The sequence below is a fragment of the Charadrius vociferus genome, unplaced genomic scaffold (assembly GCF_000708025.1).
Source record: "Charadrius vociferus isolate BGI_N301 unplaced genomic scaffold, ASM70802v2 scaffold259, whole genome shotgun sequence".
Classification (NCBI taxonomy): Eukaryota; Metazoa; Chordata; class Aves; order Charadriiformes; family Charadriidae; genus Charadrius; species Charadrius vociferus.
The window spans coordinates 6,960,341-6,980,096 of NW_009661368.1; the positions used below are offsets into that span (position 1 = coordinate 6,960,341).

The following is a 19,756-nucleotide window of genomic DNA, read 5'->3' on the forward strand; positions in this document are numbered from 1 at the left end:
ACACTGCACCAGCCACGTGCAAAGGGCTGGGACCCGGCCACAGTGCCGAAAATTCCAACATACTTCTAACGCTTAGAGATGGGAAGAGGCACCAACCCAACCCTTTGCTGCAATCCTTTCTTAGCATCTCTCCAGCCGCAGCCACTTGCCCCCCAGCTCAGCGGAGACATGCTGCTTCTTAGGAAATTAAGGTTATTAGAAAAAGCTTTTGGCTGTTTGGTCATTGGCATTTCTGCGATGCTCGCTGTCATTTTACGACCTCCCTGTCCTGCTCTCTTCTCTCTGGGGAAGGCATGGCACCTGGCTCACAACTGCCGTGGCACACAGTCTTTGTGTCGCGCAACAGCCAACCGTTCTGGCTGCTGAAGGTGTGAGGATATTGTTCTTCAAAGGATATTGGGAAGAAATTGCTCTTGTCTTGAAAGAAAAAATGATGGCCAAAACTCATTGAGGATGGCTAGGAGAAAAGGGAAAAATGAAGAGGGTGTGCAGGATTCCTAGATGTCCTGGTAAAGCCTCATTCACCGGCTATGCAAGGTCACACTGAGGTCTGGGCACACTCAGGGCAGGAATCGCCCAGTCCCAGTCTGCAATAGCAGCCCACACCTCCCCAGGGAGAGGAAGGCACAGCATGGGCAACCCTCTCGGCAGAGGCAGCCCTCATTTCTGCTCTCCTTAGCTTCTTTTTCAGCTTCCTCTCCCTTTTTCTTCTCATTTTTCATCTTTGGCCACACAAGCTCTGTTCTGGGCCTGGAAGAAAGTATTGGAGCTGCTACAGTGATGACTGGTGCTGCAGGCTCAGAGGGTGCTGGTGGGAGCCTGCGATGTGCCCAGGGCAACCTGGCCAGCGTCACTTCTCCCCATGTCCTCTCCCAATAGCATCAACATACAATGACATAAATAAGCTGTCACAGCTTGCACTCTTCCTCTTCATGCTTGTTGAGCAACTCTTGCCATTTTGATGGATCTTTCTCTGCAAGGAGCATCAAATATCTCCATTTTCCAGGTATCATCTGGGCAGAGATTAGTCATTCTTGACATGGGCATTTTCCAGCTAACAGATTAAGCTTCTCCTACTCGGTGCAAAGTCTTTGGATGTTGTTTTGCAAGATTTAATGAATTGGTTGAAGTTTGCTGTGCACTCAGGCTCCGTTACTCCTGCAAGGAAGGGCTGTTGGTGCAGCTTAGAAGAGACAGAAGGAAAGCTAACTGGGAACTGCTGTGTTGGTGGAATGCGGCCCTTCTGCCAGTCCCTCTCCCAAGGTGGAAGATGGAGCTAGATCCAAAATGGTAGAAAATCGGCAAATGTGAGCATGGCATTAACACCCGAAGGCTTGCACAGCCAATGGGAATTGCTGGGGCCAAGGGTTTATCCAGCAGCCTTCGCGCTTTGAAAAATAATTTCCTCTCCCTCCTTTTGGCCAGAGCAGCAATTTCTGTTCGTTGGTTTAGACAGTGAAAGAGTGGGATATTTTGGAAAGAATAAAAAAATAAAAAAAAATCCGGGAACATTTCCATCTCCCTCAAATCTTGCTTAACTTGCTTTAAGATTTTATTAAGGACATAGAATTGTTGACAATAAAATTATTTCTCTGTGCCGGGAGAAGTAAAGCAGATTGTTGCACACAGAGAAAAGGGAGCTGACTGCTCTCATAAATAAGTCAATGTGTTACTCCTGCTAGACTGGAAGTGGGATGACAGCTCCTCCAGATGCTGATGCTCTACTTCTCTGCGACCTTCGGTAGACTTAAGTTTGCTAAAAATACCCTCCGAAAGCACACGTGCTTCAGGGCTACAGAAACACCTGGACCAGGGGACATTTTTAAATGACCAGATTCCAGCTCCCCACCTCAAAACCCAGCCGTGTTGAGTATTGCACCTCTGCTCCTATTTAACGTGCCCAGATCTCCATCGATCACCTCCCCCGTGGCTGAGGTGCTTTGTGCCCAAGGAGTGGGGAAGGTGGATGGAGGCTCCCAAGGCTGGTGTAGATGCATGCCTGCTGCACGCCGGCTGTTTCGGGAGCAAATCATGGCATACGAGGGGAGAAAGGGGCTGCTGAGCCACACCACATTATTTATGGAGAAGAATATTTCAGATTATGTTTCTTAACAGGGATGTTGACATAGAGGCCCAGTCTTGCTCTCCTCCCTCCCCTGCCTTGACCCACCAAAGAGGCAGGTGCACGGCAGTCATAAAACATAATGAAAATTAAAGGGAACAGGAGAGGGAAGCACATTAAATTCCAAAGCAGAGCTTCATTTTGGGATGAAAGTTCCTCCATTCCTGAAAATGGAGCTCATGTGCAGCCAGCAACTACCCCAGGAGCCAGTAAGGGCATGTCACCATGCCCCCGTGCGACCCAATGGAGGACGCATACCAAGTGTCATCGAGACCCAGGCTCCTTCTCCCCTTTAGTTGCAATTTGATGTCTGAGATGGGTAAGAAGAGAGAAAGCATGAGTATGACAGGGTGATTAATGCTTATCTTTACCCACGCAGAGAATCAGTTACCAATCAGCCGCTCTGTCCCTATCTCCTTATTTAAAATGCAAACTAACATGAATGAAACAATAACATTTTAATTAGATGGAAATAGAAAAGCTACAGGAGAATGATACTGTAGCAGCAGTCTGAGGTTCCTGAGCCATGTGTAATTACTTTCATAGATAACACACTAAAAAGAGATTTAAACAGCACAGTTTCCACACCACCACTCTGTGTTTCTTCTCACTTACAGTGATAGAAACCAGGAACAACCAGGGTGGGAAATGACTTTCCTTCCAGTGCAGCCTTCTGGGAGCGGACCCAGCCCGCGCTCCGACCCTTCCTGCCACGCTACCTCTCTTGCATTAAAAAGGAAGAAAAAAAAAAAAAAAAGCCCCACAGCTCCAAACCAGCAGATGCCCACAAAGTGTTACAGGACATAAACCATGATGCAAATCCGCAGGAAGATGGCCCCAACCCAGAGCCACGGTGAGGACAAGAGGAGCTGGGTCACATTGCCAACGTGGGTTGTGTCCCTGGCCCGGCAATGGGGAGGAAGAGAGAGAGCAGCACTGGGTACCCACGGCTTGGAGACGGTCACCCTCATCACCGCCCAGGGCTGAGCGATGAAGTTACTGCATGTATGAAGCTGGCCAAAAAAAAAAAAAAAAAAAAAAAAAAGGAGTAGGTGGGGGGGAGAGAGGGGAAGAAGGGAAGGAAAGGAAAAGGAAGAAAAGGAAGGAAAAGAAAAGGAAGGAATGGAAAGGAAAAGAAAAGAAAGGAACAGGAAAGAAAGGAACAGGAAAGAAAGGAAAGTAAGGAAAAGGAAGGAAAAGAAAGGAAAGGAAGGAAAAGAAAGGAAAAGGAAGGAAAAGAAAAGGAAGGAATGGAAAGGAAAAGAAAAGAAAGGAAAGGAAAAGAAAGGAAGAGAAGAGAAGAGAAGAGAAGAGAAGAGAAGAGAAGAGAAGAGAAGAGAAGAGAAGAGAAGAGAAGAGAAGAGAAGAGAAGAGAAGAGAAGAGAAGAGAAGGAAAAACTGGAAGTAAAGTGACCCATGCAACTTTTCATGAACATAAGGATGTACTCTAACTAAAAAAGGTAATGAAAGACTGCCCTAGTCAGCTCCAATGTTAACTCGCGCTCCGGTGTGGTCCAGCGATCAATCCCTTCGGAGCCGGTTTCCCCAGGGTCGCTGCAGCCACACGCCCGAGTTCTGACGAGGCACAGCCCCGACCGCACGGCGGCTTTCGAGACGAGGCCCGTTGCCAACACAAAATGTGTCACCGCAAATCATGCGCTCACCGGTTTCAAAGTACAAAACCGCTCCCTGAATCATGGTAAAAAAGCACAAATGTTCTGCTTTGAAAAAAAGAAAATTCACTGACTCCTCCTTGAGCCAGAAATAGGGAAAAAGGTTATGTAATTCGTTTACTTTGAATAATAAGCATTTCAAAGTTCTCTAAACAGCACTAATAACAGGGAAATCTCTGTTTATTTAATCAGTCCGCTTTTGCTGTGGGATTGATGCTGGTGCTCCAGGCGAGCTTGTCTCATTCTCCTTTAAAATGATATAAACACAAAACTTCACCCACCAGCTGGGAGAGGCTGGCAGGGCAGCAGCCTCGCTTCATATCTACTTTACTGCCTTGAACATGTGCTCCTAAAAACCATCCCATTTTTGTTGAACGCTACGTTGTGAGCAGAAGGAGAAGCTGGAAGCATTTTGCAATTAAGTCTTGGAACAAGCTGGTTTCTTAGGGGTGACCAGTGCACATTTCTTCGCTGATTTTTGCCCATTTTCAGCTCAGTGAGCTTGGATGGAGCCACATCTCTGACAAGATGCGGCTAGAATTATAAATGAAAAACCCATGCTTATTTTCAGCTAAATTTCTTGTCTCCCTGGATAATAACTCTGCTTTCCTCAGCAGTCTTTGCAATTCATTCTCTGAGACTGGACACAAAAGCCCTGTTTTCGATGAGATCGCTTATCTCCAGCAAAGCTTCAATGGAATATCGAATATCGAATAAAGGTATGAAAACTCTGTCAAAACAACCACTGCCCCAGCCTGGAAAGTCATTTTTCATCTGTCGTGGCTTCTTAGCTTGATGTTTGCTGCTAATAATTTTCATCGGGTTCATTCCCAGAATGGGGCGGGTTGGAGGATTTTCTCCCCATCAGCCCCCCGGGACGCTGGGCACAGCCCTTCACCACTGCTGAAGATGACTTTGATGGTCAACCCCGTTCCTGGGGGAATTCCCAGGAATCTCCCTGTCGATTCACCCACCGCCTGTCCACGATTTATGCCCATAGGTGTGTTGGTGTAACACCCCTGCACAACAAAAGCAGCTTGGCAAGCTGACACGGGGTCGGATGCTGGAAGCGTTGGGCTCACCCAGCTCCGAGGAAGGCAACCAGTTTCGCCCCGCGGCAACACCAACGCTGCGTTCGGCACCGGTGGCTGTTTATAAGCAGGGGCAGCCAGGCAGAAAGACTCATTCTCCACCTGAGTGGTTCCCCGCTGCCGAGACACTGACCTGAAAGGCCCCAGACAGGAGCTGCCTCTTGGCAGAAGAGCAGCACCGCTCCTAAGGGGACGCTGGGTCCGTTGAGGAGCCGCCAGGCGGTCGATGCAACGGCTCCACGCGGCACAAGCAGGTTTTTGCAAACGTGCTTGTGTGAGATTTGTAGGACAGAAATGGAAGGAAATCTGCTAACTATTGAAGTTTTCCTTTAGCGTACGGCACTGGAGTGTGGACGACCCTCCCAGAGAAGCAAGCAAGCCCACTGCTGAAAAGGAATTACTGCCCAGAAGGTTTTCAATTGTGCTTCGATTTTGTATCAGCAGCACCCACAGGGCACATCAAAATAACCCCTACAGCCGGATCGAAACGCATGGCCCTAAAACAAACTGCTCTCTGCCCTCACGAGGGTTGCTCGGGGAGTTAGCCCACAGTGCAAACCCACACAGAAAATCATAGAATCGTGGAATAGTTTGGGTTGGAAGGGACCTTAAAGATCATCTAGCTGCGACCACCCTGCCATGGGCAGGGACACCTCCCACCAGACCAGGTTGCTCAATGGGGATTTCACCCTGCCAGACACTGCCCCAGCAAAAGCCACCACCACAGCCACCCCGGTCCAGCCCCGCAAAACCGGGAACTAGGAAAAGTCATGCAAATCACCCAAACCAACTCCTTCCACTGAAAAATCACCAGAAACGTTTTGTGTTTTGTTTTGTTTTGTTTTGTTTTGGGGTTTTCTTTGTTGTTGGGTTTTTTTTGTTGTTGTTGGGTGGGTTTTTTTGTTTGTTTGTTTTTTGGGTTTGTTTTTTTTTTTGCTGAATTTGAAGGCACAGCTCTGATTTACAGCACCGGGGGAGAGCAGTCTCTCTCTCCTGACAAGAGCTGAAGGCAGCGCGGCGGCAGAGGCACCGCGGAGCGGGGGCGAGCAGATGCGAGGGAAGGCGGTCAGTTCGCCGGCGTACGGCTTCTGTGCAAAGCTACAGCTGCAGTTGTAGAGTCTGAGTCAATAGCTGCTTCAACAGAAAACCAGCTTTATTTTGCAGGCACAAAGGCCTCTTCTATCACTACCCAGCAGGAGGTATATAAAACTGTCATTTCTTGCCCTGTTTCTGCCCTTGGCTCTTTGCTTCTCCTTTTTGCAGGCTGCCAGGGGTTTATATTTTTTTTACTGCTTTAAGGGGTTTTTTTTGTTTTATTTGAAACTGAGTAACTTATGTTTTTCCCTAAATAGTTGATAAGCTTAGCAAAGTTTGTCATTATTTCACGGGGAGGAAACCAGCAACCTTCAGAGCAGAAAACAGAAACAGTATTGGAACTTGTTCTGTGCAAAAGCAAGGCGAGGTAACCTTGCAAGGAGGGGGGCAGCCCCGGGGGGACCGAAAAAGCAACTTTTGCCCTGGCAATATTTAAGGGATAGAATTTAGCACAGCGCTACACGATACGAGAAAACCTCTAGAGTACAGCCTGCAATTTTCCTTTCCCTAAACACACTTGTTTCTAAGGAACGAAGGCACCAGCCAGCTGTATTTCTGGTTGTAATATCACTATGTATGTGGTTGTCTTTCCTGAAACACCTCCATTGATAAAAGGGGGGGAAGAGGGACAAGAGAAGCATTTGTGAAAGCGGAAGACCTTCTGCATCATCTGGCTGTGACACTGCCATCCCCTGCAGATCACATCTCTTTAACCCTTTTCAGAGGAACTCAGGCCAGGCAGGGAGTGACAGGGGTGGGAGACCTCATCTGCGGGAAGAGGCAGAGCAGGCAGGCAGTAATGCACCCGGCATCTCATTCTTGAAATAAATAGCTCCTGCCATGCTTCATCTTCCTCCTCTTTTCCGAGAGAACCCCCAGCATCAATATCAGTAGTGAACCAGATGCCTGTTCCTTCTTACAAAGGAGCGGAGTAGCTCCCTCTGACACAGCTCAGCCTCTCCATCCTAAATAACGCCGGTAACCTGAAACGCCCCTCTTGCCTCCAGCACCCCCTTTAGCCCCCAGCCTTCCCCTAACGCAGTGGGGAGCCGTCCTAGAGAGGGGGAATTTAAAGAGCAGGCTGCCAAGGAGCTGCACCAAGCTGAAACCTCGGTGAAACAGGGCAAGACCGTGGGAAGCACCGGTGTATGGACCCGGCGGGATTTGGGAGGAGCAGGCAGGGTGCAGGCAGATGGGGTGGGTTTGCGGTTGGGAGCTGAGCTTGGGCAGCTGGGCGCTGGGAGTCGGTGGCCTCTCTGTCTTTATCACCACCTCTCTGCCCTGGCACCTTTTAAAAGTCCATTTCTTTGGATAACGGTGGCTTTGTTTTCACTGGAAACACTGCCCTGAGACACATTGTCCACGAGACCCTGGTACTCTGGCTTGGTGATGAACTGAGGGAAAATGCATCCATCATGCAGCTCTTGTTGGAAATTCTCTGAGAGTTTTGTTGCTCCCAAGCACAGCGTGCTTACCGGTGAGCCAGAAGGTCTAAGAGGCTTCTGACAGTTTTTTTTTGACTCAGAAAAATGGCTATTGTAGCTGCTAGTGCTCTATCTTCAAACGAAACCCCTTTCTCACTAGAATAAATGGTTCTATTCTCCCTAGAATAAATGGTATTTGCTTGGATCCAGGATGCTCTTGGAAAACAGCCAGCAGATCAGGCAGTGTCCCCGGCCGTGCTGCCATTGCACTGACCTGTCTCCAGTTAAAGCTGGGCTGGTTATTCCCTTCCGATACCCCAACGCTGCCCTCGAGCAACAGCTGCCCTTAGGAGGTCTCCCCACTGCGCGACCCCTCTTAGAGAAAAGGGGGGAGAGGTCTCCCTTCCCCTCTGCAACAGGAGGCAATCCCTTAGCGAGCAACAAGCACGCCGGTGACAGAGCCAGCGTCTGTGCGATGCCACAGGGAACGAGTGGCATCACTCCGGTGATTATATAGACCGTGAGCTCTTTACACATAGAATCATTTAGGTTGGAAAAGACCCTTATGATCATCGAGTCCAACCATTAACCTAACACTACCAAGTGTTAACCTAACACTACCAAGTCCACCACTAAACCACGTCCCTAAGCGCCACGTCTACACGGCTTTTCAATACCTCCGTGCACCATCCTTTAACGTTGTTTGTGCAAGACCGAGTGCCCAGGCGCTGGGAGCTCAGGTTCCCAATATACACAGCCACCACCGGTTAGCTGCAATAGCCACGGAGCAGGTTAGACCCTGAGTTTTGTGTCTTTCCTTTACGGATCTCAGAACTGCACCTTGACGACAACCTGCAGAGCAGATGCCAAAACATACCTCATCCAAAGTCCCGCGAAAACGTCCCGCGAAAGCCCCTTTGCATTATTCAGTGTGGTGGAGCCCAAAGCAGCTTCTCTGCAGGGCTGGAGTGCCAGCCTGATCCGTGGTGAAATGCGAAACAAAGCTGGTTCCTGTCCTGGCAACTAATGAGTTTGGCCACATTTCACAATGTGACATTGGTCATATTTCTCCACCATGAAAATGAAACCTGGGCAGTGACCTGGGCAGGGCGTTCAGCTCTCCAGAGAGTTGGAGGGACAGAGAAGGACCCAGACAGGATGAGACACAAACCTATTAATAAAGCCCATAATGAGGTGCCAAGCCCACGGCATGACACCTGACTAATCCATCACACGAAGATAAAAAGGAATAAAACGGCTCCAGATAATTGCCGGGCATGAGAATATGTTCACTGTCATCTTAAACTTGGTGAGATTAATTTTCCCGACAGCTTGTTTAAAAGGAAGGTGGGCTATATAATTAAAAGAAATAAAACCCTCACAGATGGCCTGTTGTGTGACCAGCAGAGATTACCTTTCGAGGTTCTCGCCTACCTGGATGTCAGATTTCCCAGCGTCTTTTATGCCTCCAGCCCTTTCCTTTGGCCGTGGAGCCACAAGCAGGCTTTGGGGCACTGATTTTGGCAATATGGCAGTCTTAGATAGACATTTTTGGATTCAAATATTCTTAACACTTGCCTATAAAGCACCCAGCACAAAACAGCACTATATAAACTGGAGTAGTAGAAAAGCCAGGCTGTTAATCTTCATAATGTGCCTCTCAGTGGGGATTTCACTTGAATGTTATTTGCATTAAATATGATAGCGAGTGCTGGATATGCAGTTATAAATAAATTAAAGGCTATATTTAAGTCAAACACTGTCCCACTGTTGACTGCAGACTCACGCGTGAGAGCTGTTAACAGTGGAGCGTACAGATTTGGTCGGCTGCCCGACTTGCTGGAGGAAATTGTAGCGGCAAGTTCCGCCATTGGTGCCCTGAAAAACTGATTTTGGGGGGCAGTTAACCCCCTTAGTGGGGTTTGTAGCAGCAGTCCAAACTCTAGTAGTGCTGGCTGCATTGCGGGTGCTTTGGCTTGGGCAGAAATGAGTATAGCAAAATACCTCAAGTGCATTGGTCTTTTCATCTGATATATAAACATCTTATTTATAGCAACAGACTCAGCTTTGGTCTTCTGGCAATAAGATAAAAAAAAAAAAACCACCAAAGTTTGTGTTAAACTGAGATTAATTCATCACGTATTTTAGGCAAATAACCAAAGAAAACCGGTCCTGGCTTCGGAGTATATGAAGTGATAGATGGGTTCAACTGCATAAAAGTCAAAGAGCTGAAGCTTTTGATTATGACAATTAAAATCCCTGGAGCAAATACAGAGTGTTCCAGTGGAGGGATGGTGAGTCCTACATCACAAGCCCTTTGGGGAAGAGCTTTGGGGCCAAGATCTCCTCCCTCTCCCTGCTACATCTTGCCTGTGGCTGAGCTCAGAGGAGCAGGGAGGGCGCGAGCCGGTGGCACGGGCACAGGGCTCAGCTTGTGCCACGTCCTCCTCCATCCCAGGGCGTTAGACCACAAATATTTGGAGGAAGGCACATGATCAACACAACGTTACACCACATTTCTGTGCTCTCCTGGCGCATCCCTGTCCTAATCCATCTCTAAACCCCTGAGCGGCTTTAAGAGCCTTATTCTTAACCAAACGGCTACAAAACCACAACCCCCCATCCCTTTGCTTTCCTCTCCTCCTCCCCACGCTCTAATTAGGGATTTTCTTCACGAGGACCCTGCAGGCATGAGGCTGTGCCTGTACCTCCTCTTGTACTGCTGGGGACGGGAGCAAAGAAAATTCAATTAGAATTTCAGGGGAGGCAAAAAAGCATTTCCCAAAGGAGCGCTGAACTTATTGGTTACCGTCTTCATTGCTGCTTTTTCCCAGCGTCTTTCCCTGCCGCAGCTCCTCACTGCTCTCGGAGCCTCAGGTATTACCGGATTTGTTTCCCAGCATGGCTTTGTCTTCAGGCTGGACCAGAGCTGCCAGGCTGACCGTGTGCCTTTCTCCGCTGGGCTGCTGCACTCTGATACGCTTTCTGACCAAATTCCTGCATGTCTTTTTATCCTTTTGAGGGACTTTCCATCCCGCGGCTCTCCTGTGTTGGCTGGGAAGCCCCTGCGAACTGCCCAAGCGGTGTGAAGGGGACCAAGCTCAGGGCAGAGTTTATCCCTTGGGTTAGTGACTGCAGTCCAGTAAGTGTTAGGGACATACACACCACACCATCACTGTATCTTGAGGTCAAGTACCTATTTATTAGCCTTAACTTGTATTTTCCCTTCCTCCTACAGTGCTTTCTCACACTTCACACGCTTGGAGTTAAGGAACAAGTAAGTACAACAATGTCATAAGCCCATGACTGACAGTGATAAAAAAAACAAATGTAGGCTTCGGGGAGGGAAACTCAATCCTGTGAGTTTCTCTTTTGAATGAAATGAGTATATTAAAATGTATAAATTGTCCCCGTGAGGATAAAATGTAAGGTCTTTGCAGGAGGAATCAATAGAGTGATGCGAGAAACGAGCTAAACTTTCCCAGTGGCTGTGTGAGTTGCATTTTAATAAGATGGTTTTGAAAAAAATCATAGAATAGTGGAGAAAAGCAGATTAATTTGCCATTGAATATGCTCAATAGTTATGGATTTATTAAACAAGTTCTCCAAGGGAACAAGGTGATATGATGGTCCTACCAAGTACTCAGACGACATTTATTTGTTTCAGCACTGCAGAGCTGCGTTGTTCTTGATTATGTTACAATTAATAGGATGTGGCATTGCAATGACTGTAATTATTAGCTGCTTGGAGTCCTGATCAAAAATAGGGGTTTGCTGAGCTAAATGCCATCCTGTGTCAAGGCGTTCATAGCCGATACGCAGCAGGTCTTTGCTCTGCAGGTCTGGGTGAAGCTGGTAAGTTGGTAGATCTCTTTCTTCATGGTTAAAGGAGAAAGAAAATGAGATGGTTAGGGGATGGGATTGCTCCTCCTGCTGCTAAACAGAGCGTCGGTCAGGCTGAGCCTGCCAGGACAGAAGAGGACCCATCAGCAGGGCTGAGTCGCTCAGGAAGAGAAGGCAACCAGCACATCCATTGTATGGCAGAAATCTGGGTAAATGGACTGTAATTTTCTCCTGAAGTCCCACCACCTGCTCAGAAAATAGAAGTCCGTGCACTGGCTCCGTGAGCCAGGGTCTACCAGAGAAGACAACCTTGTGTTAGCCCTTTCCCTTGCAATGGAAACCGCCCTGCAGGCTCCAAAGGTCAGGCAAGTGCTCCAGGCAAAGGGACAGTAGGTTTTTATCGGCCCCAAAGAAACAGTACCTGGACAACTTGTGACATTTTCCCATAGGACAGTTCCCAACACAGCTGGTGTTGGCAGGAGGCAGGGCTTGCTGGCACATCCGAAGCGTTGCACGGAAGCGTGATCTCTCTTGGACTCATTCAGCAAGTGGGAAGATGTGGAAAGATTAAACCAGATCCACCCCGAGTCCCTGAAATGAAGGTCCTCAGGCAGCTTCCAGGATCCCAGGAGTCTCTTGATGGGCATACCACGTACAAAGGAGTGTTGGCTAATCGCCTTCATTTCCTCTGGAGGAGGAACAAATCTCTTGAAGGAAAGTAAACCATTCACTTCAAGGGTGCAAGTTGGTTGCAACAGCAGCGGCCCTAAATTTATTCTTTATTATCTAGAGGGAGTAGTAACTGGCAGGAAAGCACCAGAAGGTATTTTCAAAGAGAAGGGAAAATGCTGACATCAGCCTATACACACAGTCCCGTCCAGGCTGCACGTTCCTCTTTTTATATATTTAGGAATTCATCTGGCAAAGAGACACCTGGGAGGTTTTATAAAGGCAGATTTATTGCCCAGCGTTCAGCATCAGGGGAGATGTACCTCCCCAGACTGGCTGGAAATTGCGGAGGGAGCGGGCGGGCAGAGAGACTGCCTGTGAGGACGGCGAGGGGCTGCTCCGCCGGAGCCGGGAACACGGCCACGAGCAATGCCACCAAACCCAGGGCACATCCTCCAGCTCTCCTGTCACTCCGATGCCTCGGATTTACCGATATTTAATATGCTTTTTGCTCTGTGTGTGGCTTCATAGTTTAGAGGTACTCCCAGCTTTTTCATCAGCACTTTGCATAAAAGAGATGCCCTTTCAGATACCGAAGACTTTGTGAAAGTTTACATTTTTCCATTTTTTTTCCTTCCATTTCCACTAGGAAAATATCATCTCTTTGATTTCTGTCTTCAACTGACAATTGTCTCTAGTCCCTGAGAACTTAAAAGCTTCAAAGAAACCTCATTGAACCTTCTCTCAAAAAAAAGGTTCTATTTAAAAGACCTTGTTCATTCTATTACCTTTTTTCCCTGGGAGAAAAGCCCCACGAAGCCATGCCTGGCAGTGCACTCCCTGCGCTGAGAATTATAGAAGTGAAAAAGCCACAGGAGTCGAGAAGCGAATCTCACATGCTCGAACCACCTGCGGGTGACCATCTCCTCCAGCCCACCAGGCGCATCTTCTCTGAAGGCTGAGGACGAGAGCAGCGCTCCCTGGTGAGGTCCAGCCCCGTCCCACAGCATCCTCTGTCCCGGCAGGAGCAGGGATGGTAACAGGTTTCTGGTACGGAGCTACAGGGAGGATGGGCATTGGAAGCATCTCCAGGTTCCCACGGTGCGGGTGGCTTAAACTGGAGAGCAACCAGCCAGACTGGGAATGTAATAACCCCGCTTCATCTGCTGAATGCGAGGGAAAGGAGGGATGTCAGCACTGCAACTGTTGGGTTTGGCAGTTAACGTTACCCGCTTTAGGGCGGGATGGCCACAACGCTCAGACTTTCCCACCTCGCCAGCCCTGCACCCCACCACGCTCCCCAGCTTTGCTCCCCCGCTGCCCCCTGCCCCAAAGCAAGGGGTAATTTCGCCGTAAGGAAAACGGGATGGTGACAGCGCCGAAGCCCAAAGCCCACAGCCCGCTCTGTCGCAGGCACCCACGTGTCCCGCGGTGGGACGCTGCCCGTCACGCGCGCCTCAGGCAGGACACAGAAGCGTTTCTAAACGTCAGGGAGCAAAAGTGCCATCTGCGAGTCTCAAGCAGATGCTGCACAGAGACGATAGTAAAAGCCTTTGAGGGGAAGGAGGGGGGAGGTTGGGAGAAGACAATTAAATAGCTGTTTTAAATGATCTGGAAGAAGATTAAAGGCAGCTGCAGGTTTTGATGTTGGTTGTTTTTTTTTTTTTCTCTGGGAAGAGATTACCTTTGTCTCTTCTGCCTTTACAAACTGCTGTTAAGAGGAAAACCTAAGAGCTAAATTGATCGGCCACATTTCCTCATTCTACAGCTGACATCTCGGGAAGGGGGAGGGAAAAAGAAATCAAGTGAATTAAAATCAATTGGGGAAAAAAAAAAAAAAAGAAGGAAGAAATTATGTAAGAACTGGCAAAACACAGCAGGCCAAGTGGTTATATAAAGCAATGAACACAAGAGCTTATTTAATTTAGACCTAGCTGCAAGACGGACCGCAGTGTAAACGGGCTGGGATTAGGTAGGCTGGGCTGGCATGGTGCTTATGCTGAATTAAAGCCCTCGGTTCCCTGCCTAGTCCGTGGAAAAAAAGCAGCTTTTTAGGGATGCTCACACCACCACACATGGGCATCCCCACGGGGCTGTGGGGACCGTTCCCGACACATCTAAACACCACCATCTTCATTTTCTTGCCTAGCCGAGGGGCTGGCAGTACCGTGACCTGATGGGACAACTTTCGGGGGACACAGTCGTGCCACAGAGGTGCCAACTTGTGCTGCTGGAGGTGTTAGCAGCACCCAGGAGTGGACTTCTCTGGTGCGCAGAGATCCTGTGTGCGTAACCCAAAGAGTTTTATCAGCCGGGCCCAACGGGTGGGATTATCTCTGTGGGGAGCTGTAGGGAGTGATTTAAAACAGTACTGTTATTAAAAGCCATAGTAAGAATTTGGCTGTGACCAAAGGAAAAGAAACCAACTTCAATTCCTCTAGTCAACGTCACTGCAAATGCAGGATTCCTGAACCGAAGCCATTCACTAATCCTGGATATGATTTGCCAGCAAACCTGGAGAGGATTCAGCCGTTTGGTTTTATGGGTTGCTATTTTCATGTACTATGGAGAGACGCTTGTCATGTTTCTTTACATGGCACCGCAGACCTGCTGGTGGGCAGAGCCCTGCCGTCCACAGCACCGACCGTGTGCCGTCGCGGCAGAAAGCTCATCGCACCCCCCCGGCGAGGTGTTCCTCACCGCAGGAAAGAGTAAGGGAGTGTTTGCAACATTGTGCGTGGAATTAATAACTTTGTGGGCCTCTCAGACAAATGGGAATTGAATAAATGTCCTTGGAAGAGTGTGTAGGGAGCGTGATGCCAGATGCTGAGAGGCACCTTGCATCTCCCAGCTCCACGTCCTGGTCCTTCCTTCCCATCCCCTTCGGACCTGAGGCTCTTTGGCACATTCCTTTGAAGACATCGCAAGAAGTGTAGGAAGAAATAAAGCAGAGGACCTCCTTGGGCAAGCGCTTGGTTCGGAGTTATTTACTCTACAAATCATCTAAACTATGAGCAGACTTCATAAAACATAATAAACAAGGGATCTGGAGGGACGGGCGGCTGCAGCCACGCAAGGGTGGGCTGATGCAGAGCAGAACTGCGGCGAAGCAGCCGTCCACCCAAACCCGAGAGCAGGTCCAGAGAAGTTTCCATCGCGCTTCCCAAGAAGTTGCCCTATCAAACGAGCAACGCGGAGCCGATGGAGCTGTGACAGTTTATGGAGGCGCAGGGCCTGCTGCCATGTGTTTTAATAAATGGGTTCACACCAGCTGGCCGTGCAAATAAAACATTAGCATGTGTCAGACGCTGTCTACCCAGGCACTTGCCATAACTTACGGGACATTTTGCAGCAGAGCCATCCAAGTGCAGAGTGTGCCATGCCAGCGGGATAACACATTCCTTTCTCTCCCAGGAATGATGGGGTTCCAGAGCGCTACTCACAGCCAGGCTCCCCTTGCACGGGTGCCCAATCCAGGCTCAGTGAAAATCCTGGGATTCTAGGTCACAGAATCCCAGTATCCCAGACTGGTGGGGGCTGGAAGGGCTCTCTGGAGCTCCCCCATCCCACCCCCCGCCAGAGCAGGGGCACCTCCAGCAGTGGCACAGGACGGCGTCCAGGCGGGTTTGGGATGGCTCCAGAGGGGGAGACTCCCCCACCTCTCTGGGCAGCCTGTGCCACTGCTCTGCCGCCCTCACAGCAGAGAAGGTCCTCCTCAGGTGGAGATGGAACTGCCGATGGTCAAGTTTGTCCCCTCTTTCCCCAGGTCCACTAAGGACCTCTCCAGAATAGAGGTGTGAAGGTACGTAAGAAGCAATAAAGGAAAATCCATTTGTGCAGCCACCCGGCCAGGAAAATTCAGACCTTTTTGAAAAGCAGTGCTGAGAGCGTATGATGCTACCAGCATGCAGGGCTGCAGGTGGTGGGACGGGACACTCAGTGGGCTCCTGTTTCAGGGGAGCTGGCCCCAGAGCCAACAGCAAAGCTGTGAAGTAGCCAAAGCCACAGGTACTGAACTGCAAGTGAACAGGGGAAACATCTCTTTCTGCCTCGGAGTTCTCTTATCTGTTGCTGCCCCAACGAGTACCTTTTAAAACCTCCTCCAGCTGAAGTGGCATGAAAACATGAATTTACTCGTATGGGGATGGCTTTAAGAGGTGTTTAATTTATGTGAAAAAAACCCATAAAATTGGCTGCGGGGTGTTTTAGAGGATGTCTGCCAGGTAAAGTGTTAACTAGACCTCAATAATGTGGCCATAATGGACTTAGCCCTGCTACCAGGTCCCACACTGATGCCGATATTCAAACCAGACGTCCCTGACTGACAGAAGTAGCAGGCAAGCTTGGCAATGAAGAACATATAATAAAGCAGACTCACCGGTGGATTTAAGCGGCTGGAAGGATAGTGATAAACAAAGCTGGGAAATGGTACTGCTCTAAAGAATTATCGGAGGCCACACAGACCCCACGTCTCGACGGCAGGAGGCGAGATGCGCGGTGCCCGGCGGTACTGATCCCGGTGACACCTGGGGACACCCCGCAGAACTTCTCACTTACTGCTCTGCCTGCTTACCAGTATGGGCCGCGCTGAGCAATCTGTAATTACTCAAAGAATATCAGTAATTACTTCCTACAGTCGTTGTGGATCTTAAGTGGTACAAGTTCAGCAGTATGAGCAAGAAGCAAACACGCTGAATGGTGTTTGAATAGTTGCTTTTTTTTTTTTTTTTAATAAGGAAACCTAACTGTTCACACACGGTCTAGTTTCACTCGAAAATGTCCATTAAAACTTAAATATTCAAAGCAAACAGCGAGGGACTTGTGCAAAAAGAGAGATGTTAAATTAATACGCTCAAATATTCATCCCGGGGAGCTTTTTCCAGTCCAGGGAAGAGTATTCTCCTGCAAGGATCCCAGCACAACCATCACTCACACTGGGCTCTCAGTCTATAAATGGTTACAATTGCTCTGTTCTGGGACTGGCTTTCAATCAGTCAACAAATAAAACCTCTTGGAGAACTAATGGCTCCCAAAAAAAAAGCTGTTTTGCTTTAGACAGTTTGCCAAACAGGAAGAGGAGTGAAATATGTTGAGTGATTTATTACAAGGGATTTGCCAGCTCGAGCAAGTGCATCATTGCTCTGCTTCATTTAAAGACAGAAAATGAACGCAAAGAGATGCAAAGACCTGCTCTGAAGCCGCTTGAATCCGCTGCGAGAGACCAGGGCGCCAGATTTCCAACCAGCATGATCTCCGCGCGTCACTCTCCCACATTACCATTGCCCTTTCTTTCACAGGTCTTCCATTATTTGTCTTTTTTTAAACCTCTGCACAGCTTACGACGGGCGAATGCCCGCTCACACGCTGTGCAATGGTTTCCATTAATGCACTTCAAACCTGACTTGCAGCTGCTTTGCTTATTCACTCTGGAGCCTTCCCCGGCCCAGGGCCCTGCATCACGGTGCGTGCTGCTTCCCTGTGCTCGGAGGAACGGAGCGAAGCCATTAAACAACCTTCCTATCTTAGCAAATCTACTTTTGTAGCCAGATCCCCTGAGAAGGAACAGTATGGGAGGGTTTTGGCTTTTTTTGTTTTCCCCCCTCAACAGCTGCCTCTTTCTTTTTCACTTTTAAATTAATTCACAAGTGAAATAAATAAAAAAAAAATTACATGAGGATGAGCCCCCAGGTGAACTTCACATTCATGTCTGCCTACTTCTGACTTGGCTAACAGGATAAGGTATAGCCTGAATAATAACAAGACTGTAAAATAAGTTGAGAATTGTTTAAACTGTAATCTCCAAAGACACGGCTAAGAAATAATCCTCTTTTTTTTACCCCTATCATGGTAACAATGAGCATCGGTTTAATCCTAAAAGGAAGATGACTGTAAGTAACGCGTTTCAGCCACACTGTTCTCAAATCAGCTGGCTCACATCTCCTTAGGGAGCAGAGAATTGGGGTTAAGTACACCAGGCCACCACCGACAAAATCTACAAAGCACTTACAGAAGAAATACAGCCCCCACCATCTCAAGATGAAAGTTAGGTATCAAGACACGATTCTCATTTGTTTCCATTTGATTTCCCTCTCTTTAACTGCAGGAACATCTCAAAGGCTTTAGTACACATGCAGTTTTAAATTCTAATTGGCCACTGATTAAACCCACCTGAAATTCATGTCCAAAATAAAAGATTGAGGAGCTATCACGCACGAGCCTGGCAGCAAAGGGACTATGGAGTTTGGGGTCTTGCTCTTTCCAGCTCTCCTTCCATGTCTCTTACATTTTTCAAGCCTAATGCTCCAGTAAACAAATGCCTCAACGCCTCAGAGCACTGGAGCGCAGCGAGTGTTGATGCTGAAATCCTTTCCACGCACGGATGTGTTAGAGAAAGCAGCGTGTGGAGACCAGCAAAGCCTTTCTGAAGTCAGGAGGGGTCTGGTGGTTAAACCAGCTACAGATTTCCCCAAAACAGCAAAAGTAGCAGCCTCTAGCTTTGAAGATACCATTCTTTTTCCGATGCCTATGTGGCACCTTGTTCCCCAAACTTTCTGAAATTCCTATCTGTCACCACACAGAGGAAACGGGCTCCGGACCAACCCAGCAGAGGGGCAGGGAGGATTTATTTCCCCCGATTTTGGTGGCCCCTTTCCAGCAGGAGGAAAGGAGATGCAGCCGATGCAGAGAAAGGCTGGAGATCTGTGGGTTTTCTGGCTATGAACTGCCACAATTGGGGAGGACCCGAGATTCCCGGTCCGCCGTTCCCCGGGGCAGCCGAGCGGGCCGGCGGTGGCGGCAATGGGGCCCGGCTGTCCCGGGGTCCGCGGCACATGGGGGTCCCGGTGGGGGACAGCCTGGGCTCCGGGCACCGGGAGAGGAGCTCCGGGGGCGGGGGGAGGAGGGCTTCCACCGACCCGGGGCTGGCTTCACCGCGGCGCAGGATTTACCCCGGTGCAGGGTCTCAGCCCGGCGCTGTGGGGCAGGAGGGGGTGCGGAGCCGAGACGACCCCCCCCAAACCCCGCCTGCCCGCACCCCGGGCCGGGCCGCCCCGTCAGGGCTGCCCGGGACACCCCCTTTCCCAGTCGGTTCCCCCCCACCCCGTCCTGTCCCGTCCGCCTCCGCAGAGTTTGGGCATCCCGGGGGGGGGTCTGCCCGGCCCCGGCTGCTCGGGGCGTCCCGGTCACCGGGATCCTCACCTGGATGACCGTCTTCAGGGTGGAGGCGTCCACGATGGCGGTGCAGATGAGGGAGTCGGGATCCCGGTCCTTGCCGTAGATCTCCCCCATGGTGAAGATCATGGGGATGGCGAGGAGGAAGGAGGCGATCCAGATGCAGCTGATGAACTTCTTGGTGCGGCTGCGGGACATGATGCTCTTGGCTTTGAAGGGGTGGCAGATGGCCATGTAGCGCTCCACGCTGAGGCTGGCGATGTTGAGCGCCGTGGCGTAGGTGCAGGCGTCCCGGAGGAAGTAGTAGCCCTTGCAGACGGCCCCCCCGAAAGCCCAGGGGTGGTGGACCCAGATGAAGTTGTAGAGCTCGATGGGCATGCAGAGGAGGAAGATGAGGAGGTCGGACAAGGCCAGGCTGGCCAGGTGGTAGTGCACGGTGCTCTGCAGGTTCTGCAGCGACTTCTTGCGCACCAGCGTGTACGCCGTGATGGAGTTCCCCACGGTGCCCACCAAGAAGAGAGCCAGGTAGATGACGGTCACCATCACTTTGGAGTAGATGTCGGTGTTGACGTCCAGGTCCTCCTCGTCGGGCCCTTTGGGGAGCAGGTCGGAGCGGTTGGAGGCGTTGGGGTGGAGGTGGAGGGGGCCGCCCGGCAGCGCCGGGGCCGG

The 19,756-nt window shown here is 49.7% G+C and overlaps 1 protein-coding gene across 1 annotated transcript in view; it reads right to left on the reverse strand.

Moving 5' to 3' along the window:
• Positions 1–19,750, reverse strand: part of NTSR1 (neurotensin receptor 1 (high affinity)) — a gene marked incomplete at its 5' end in the record, with an annotated part of 60,206 nt that extends 40,456 nt beyond the window's left edge. The window contains one exon of the mRNA XM_009893580.1: positions 19,115–19,750. Coding sequence (XP_009891882.1) covers positions 19,115–19,750 — 636 coding nt within the window. The remainder of the gene's footprint in view (positions 1–19,114) is intronic.
• Positions 19,751–19,756: the final 6 nt, after the last annotated feature.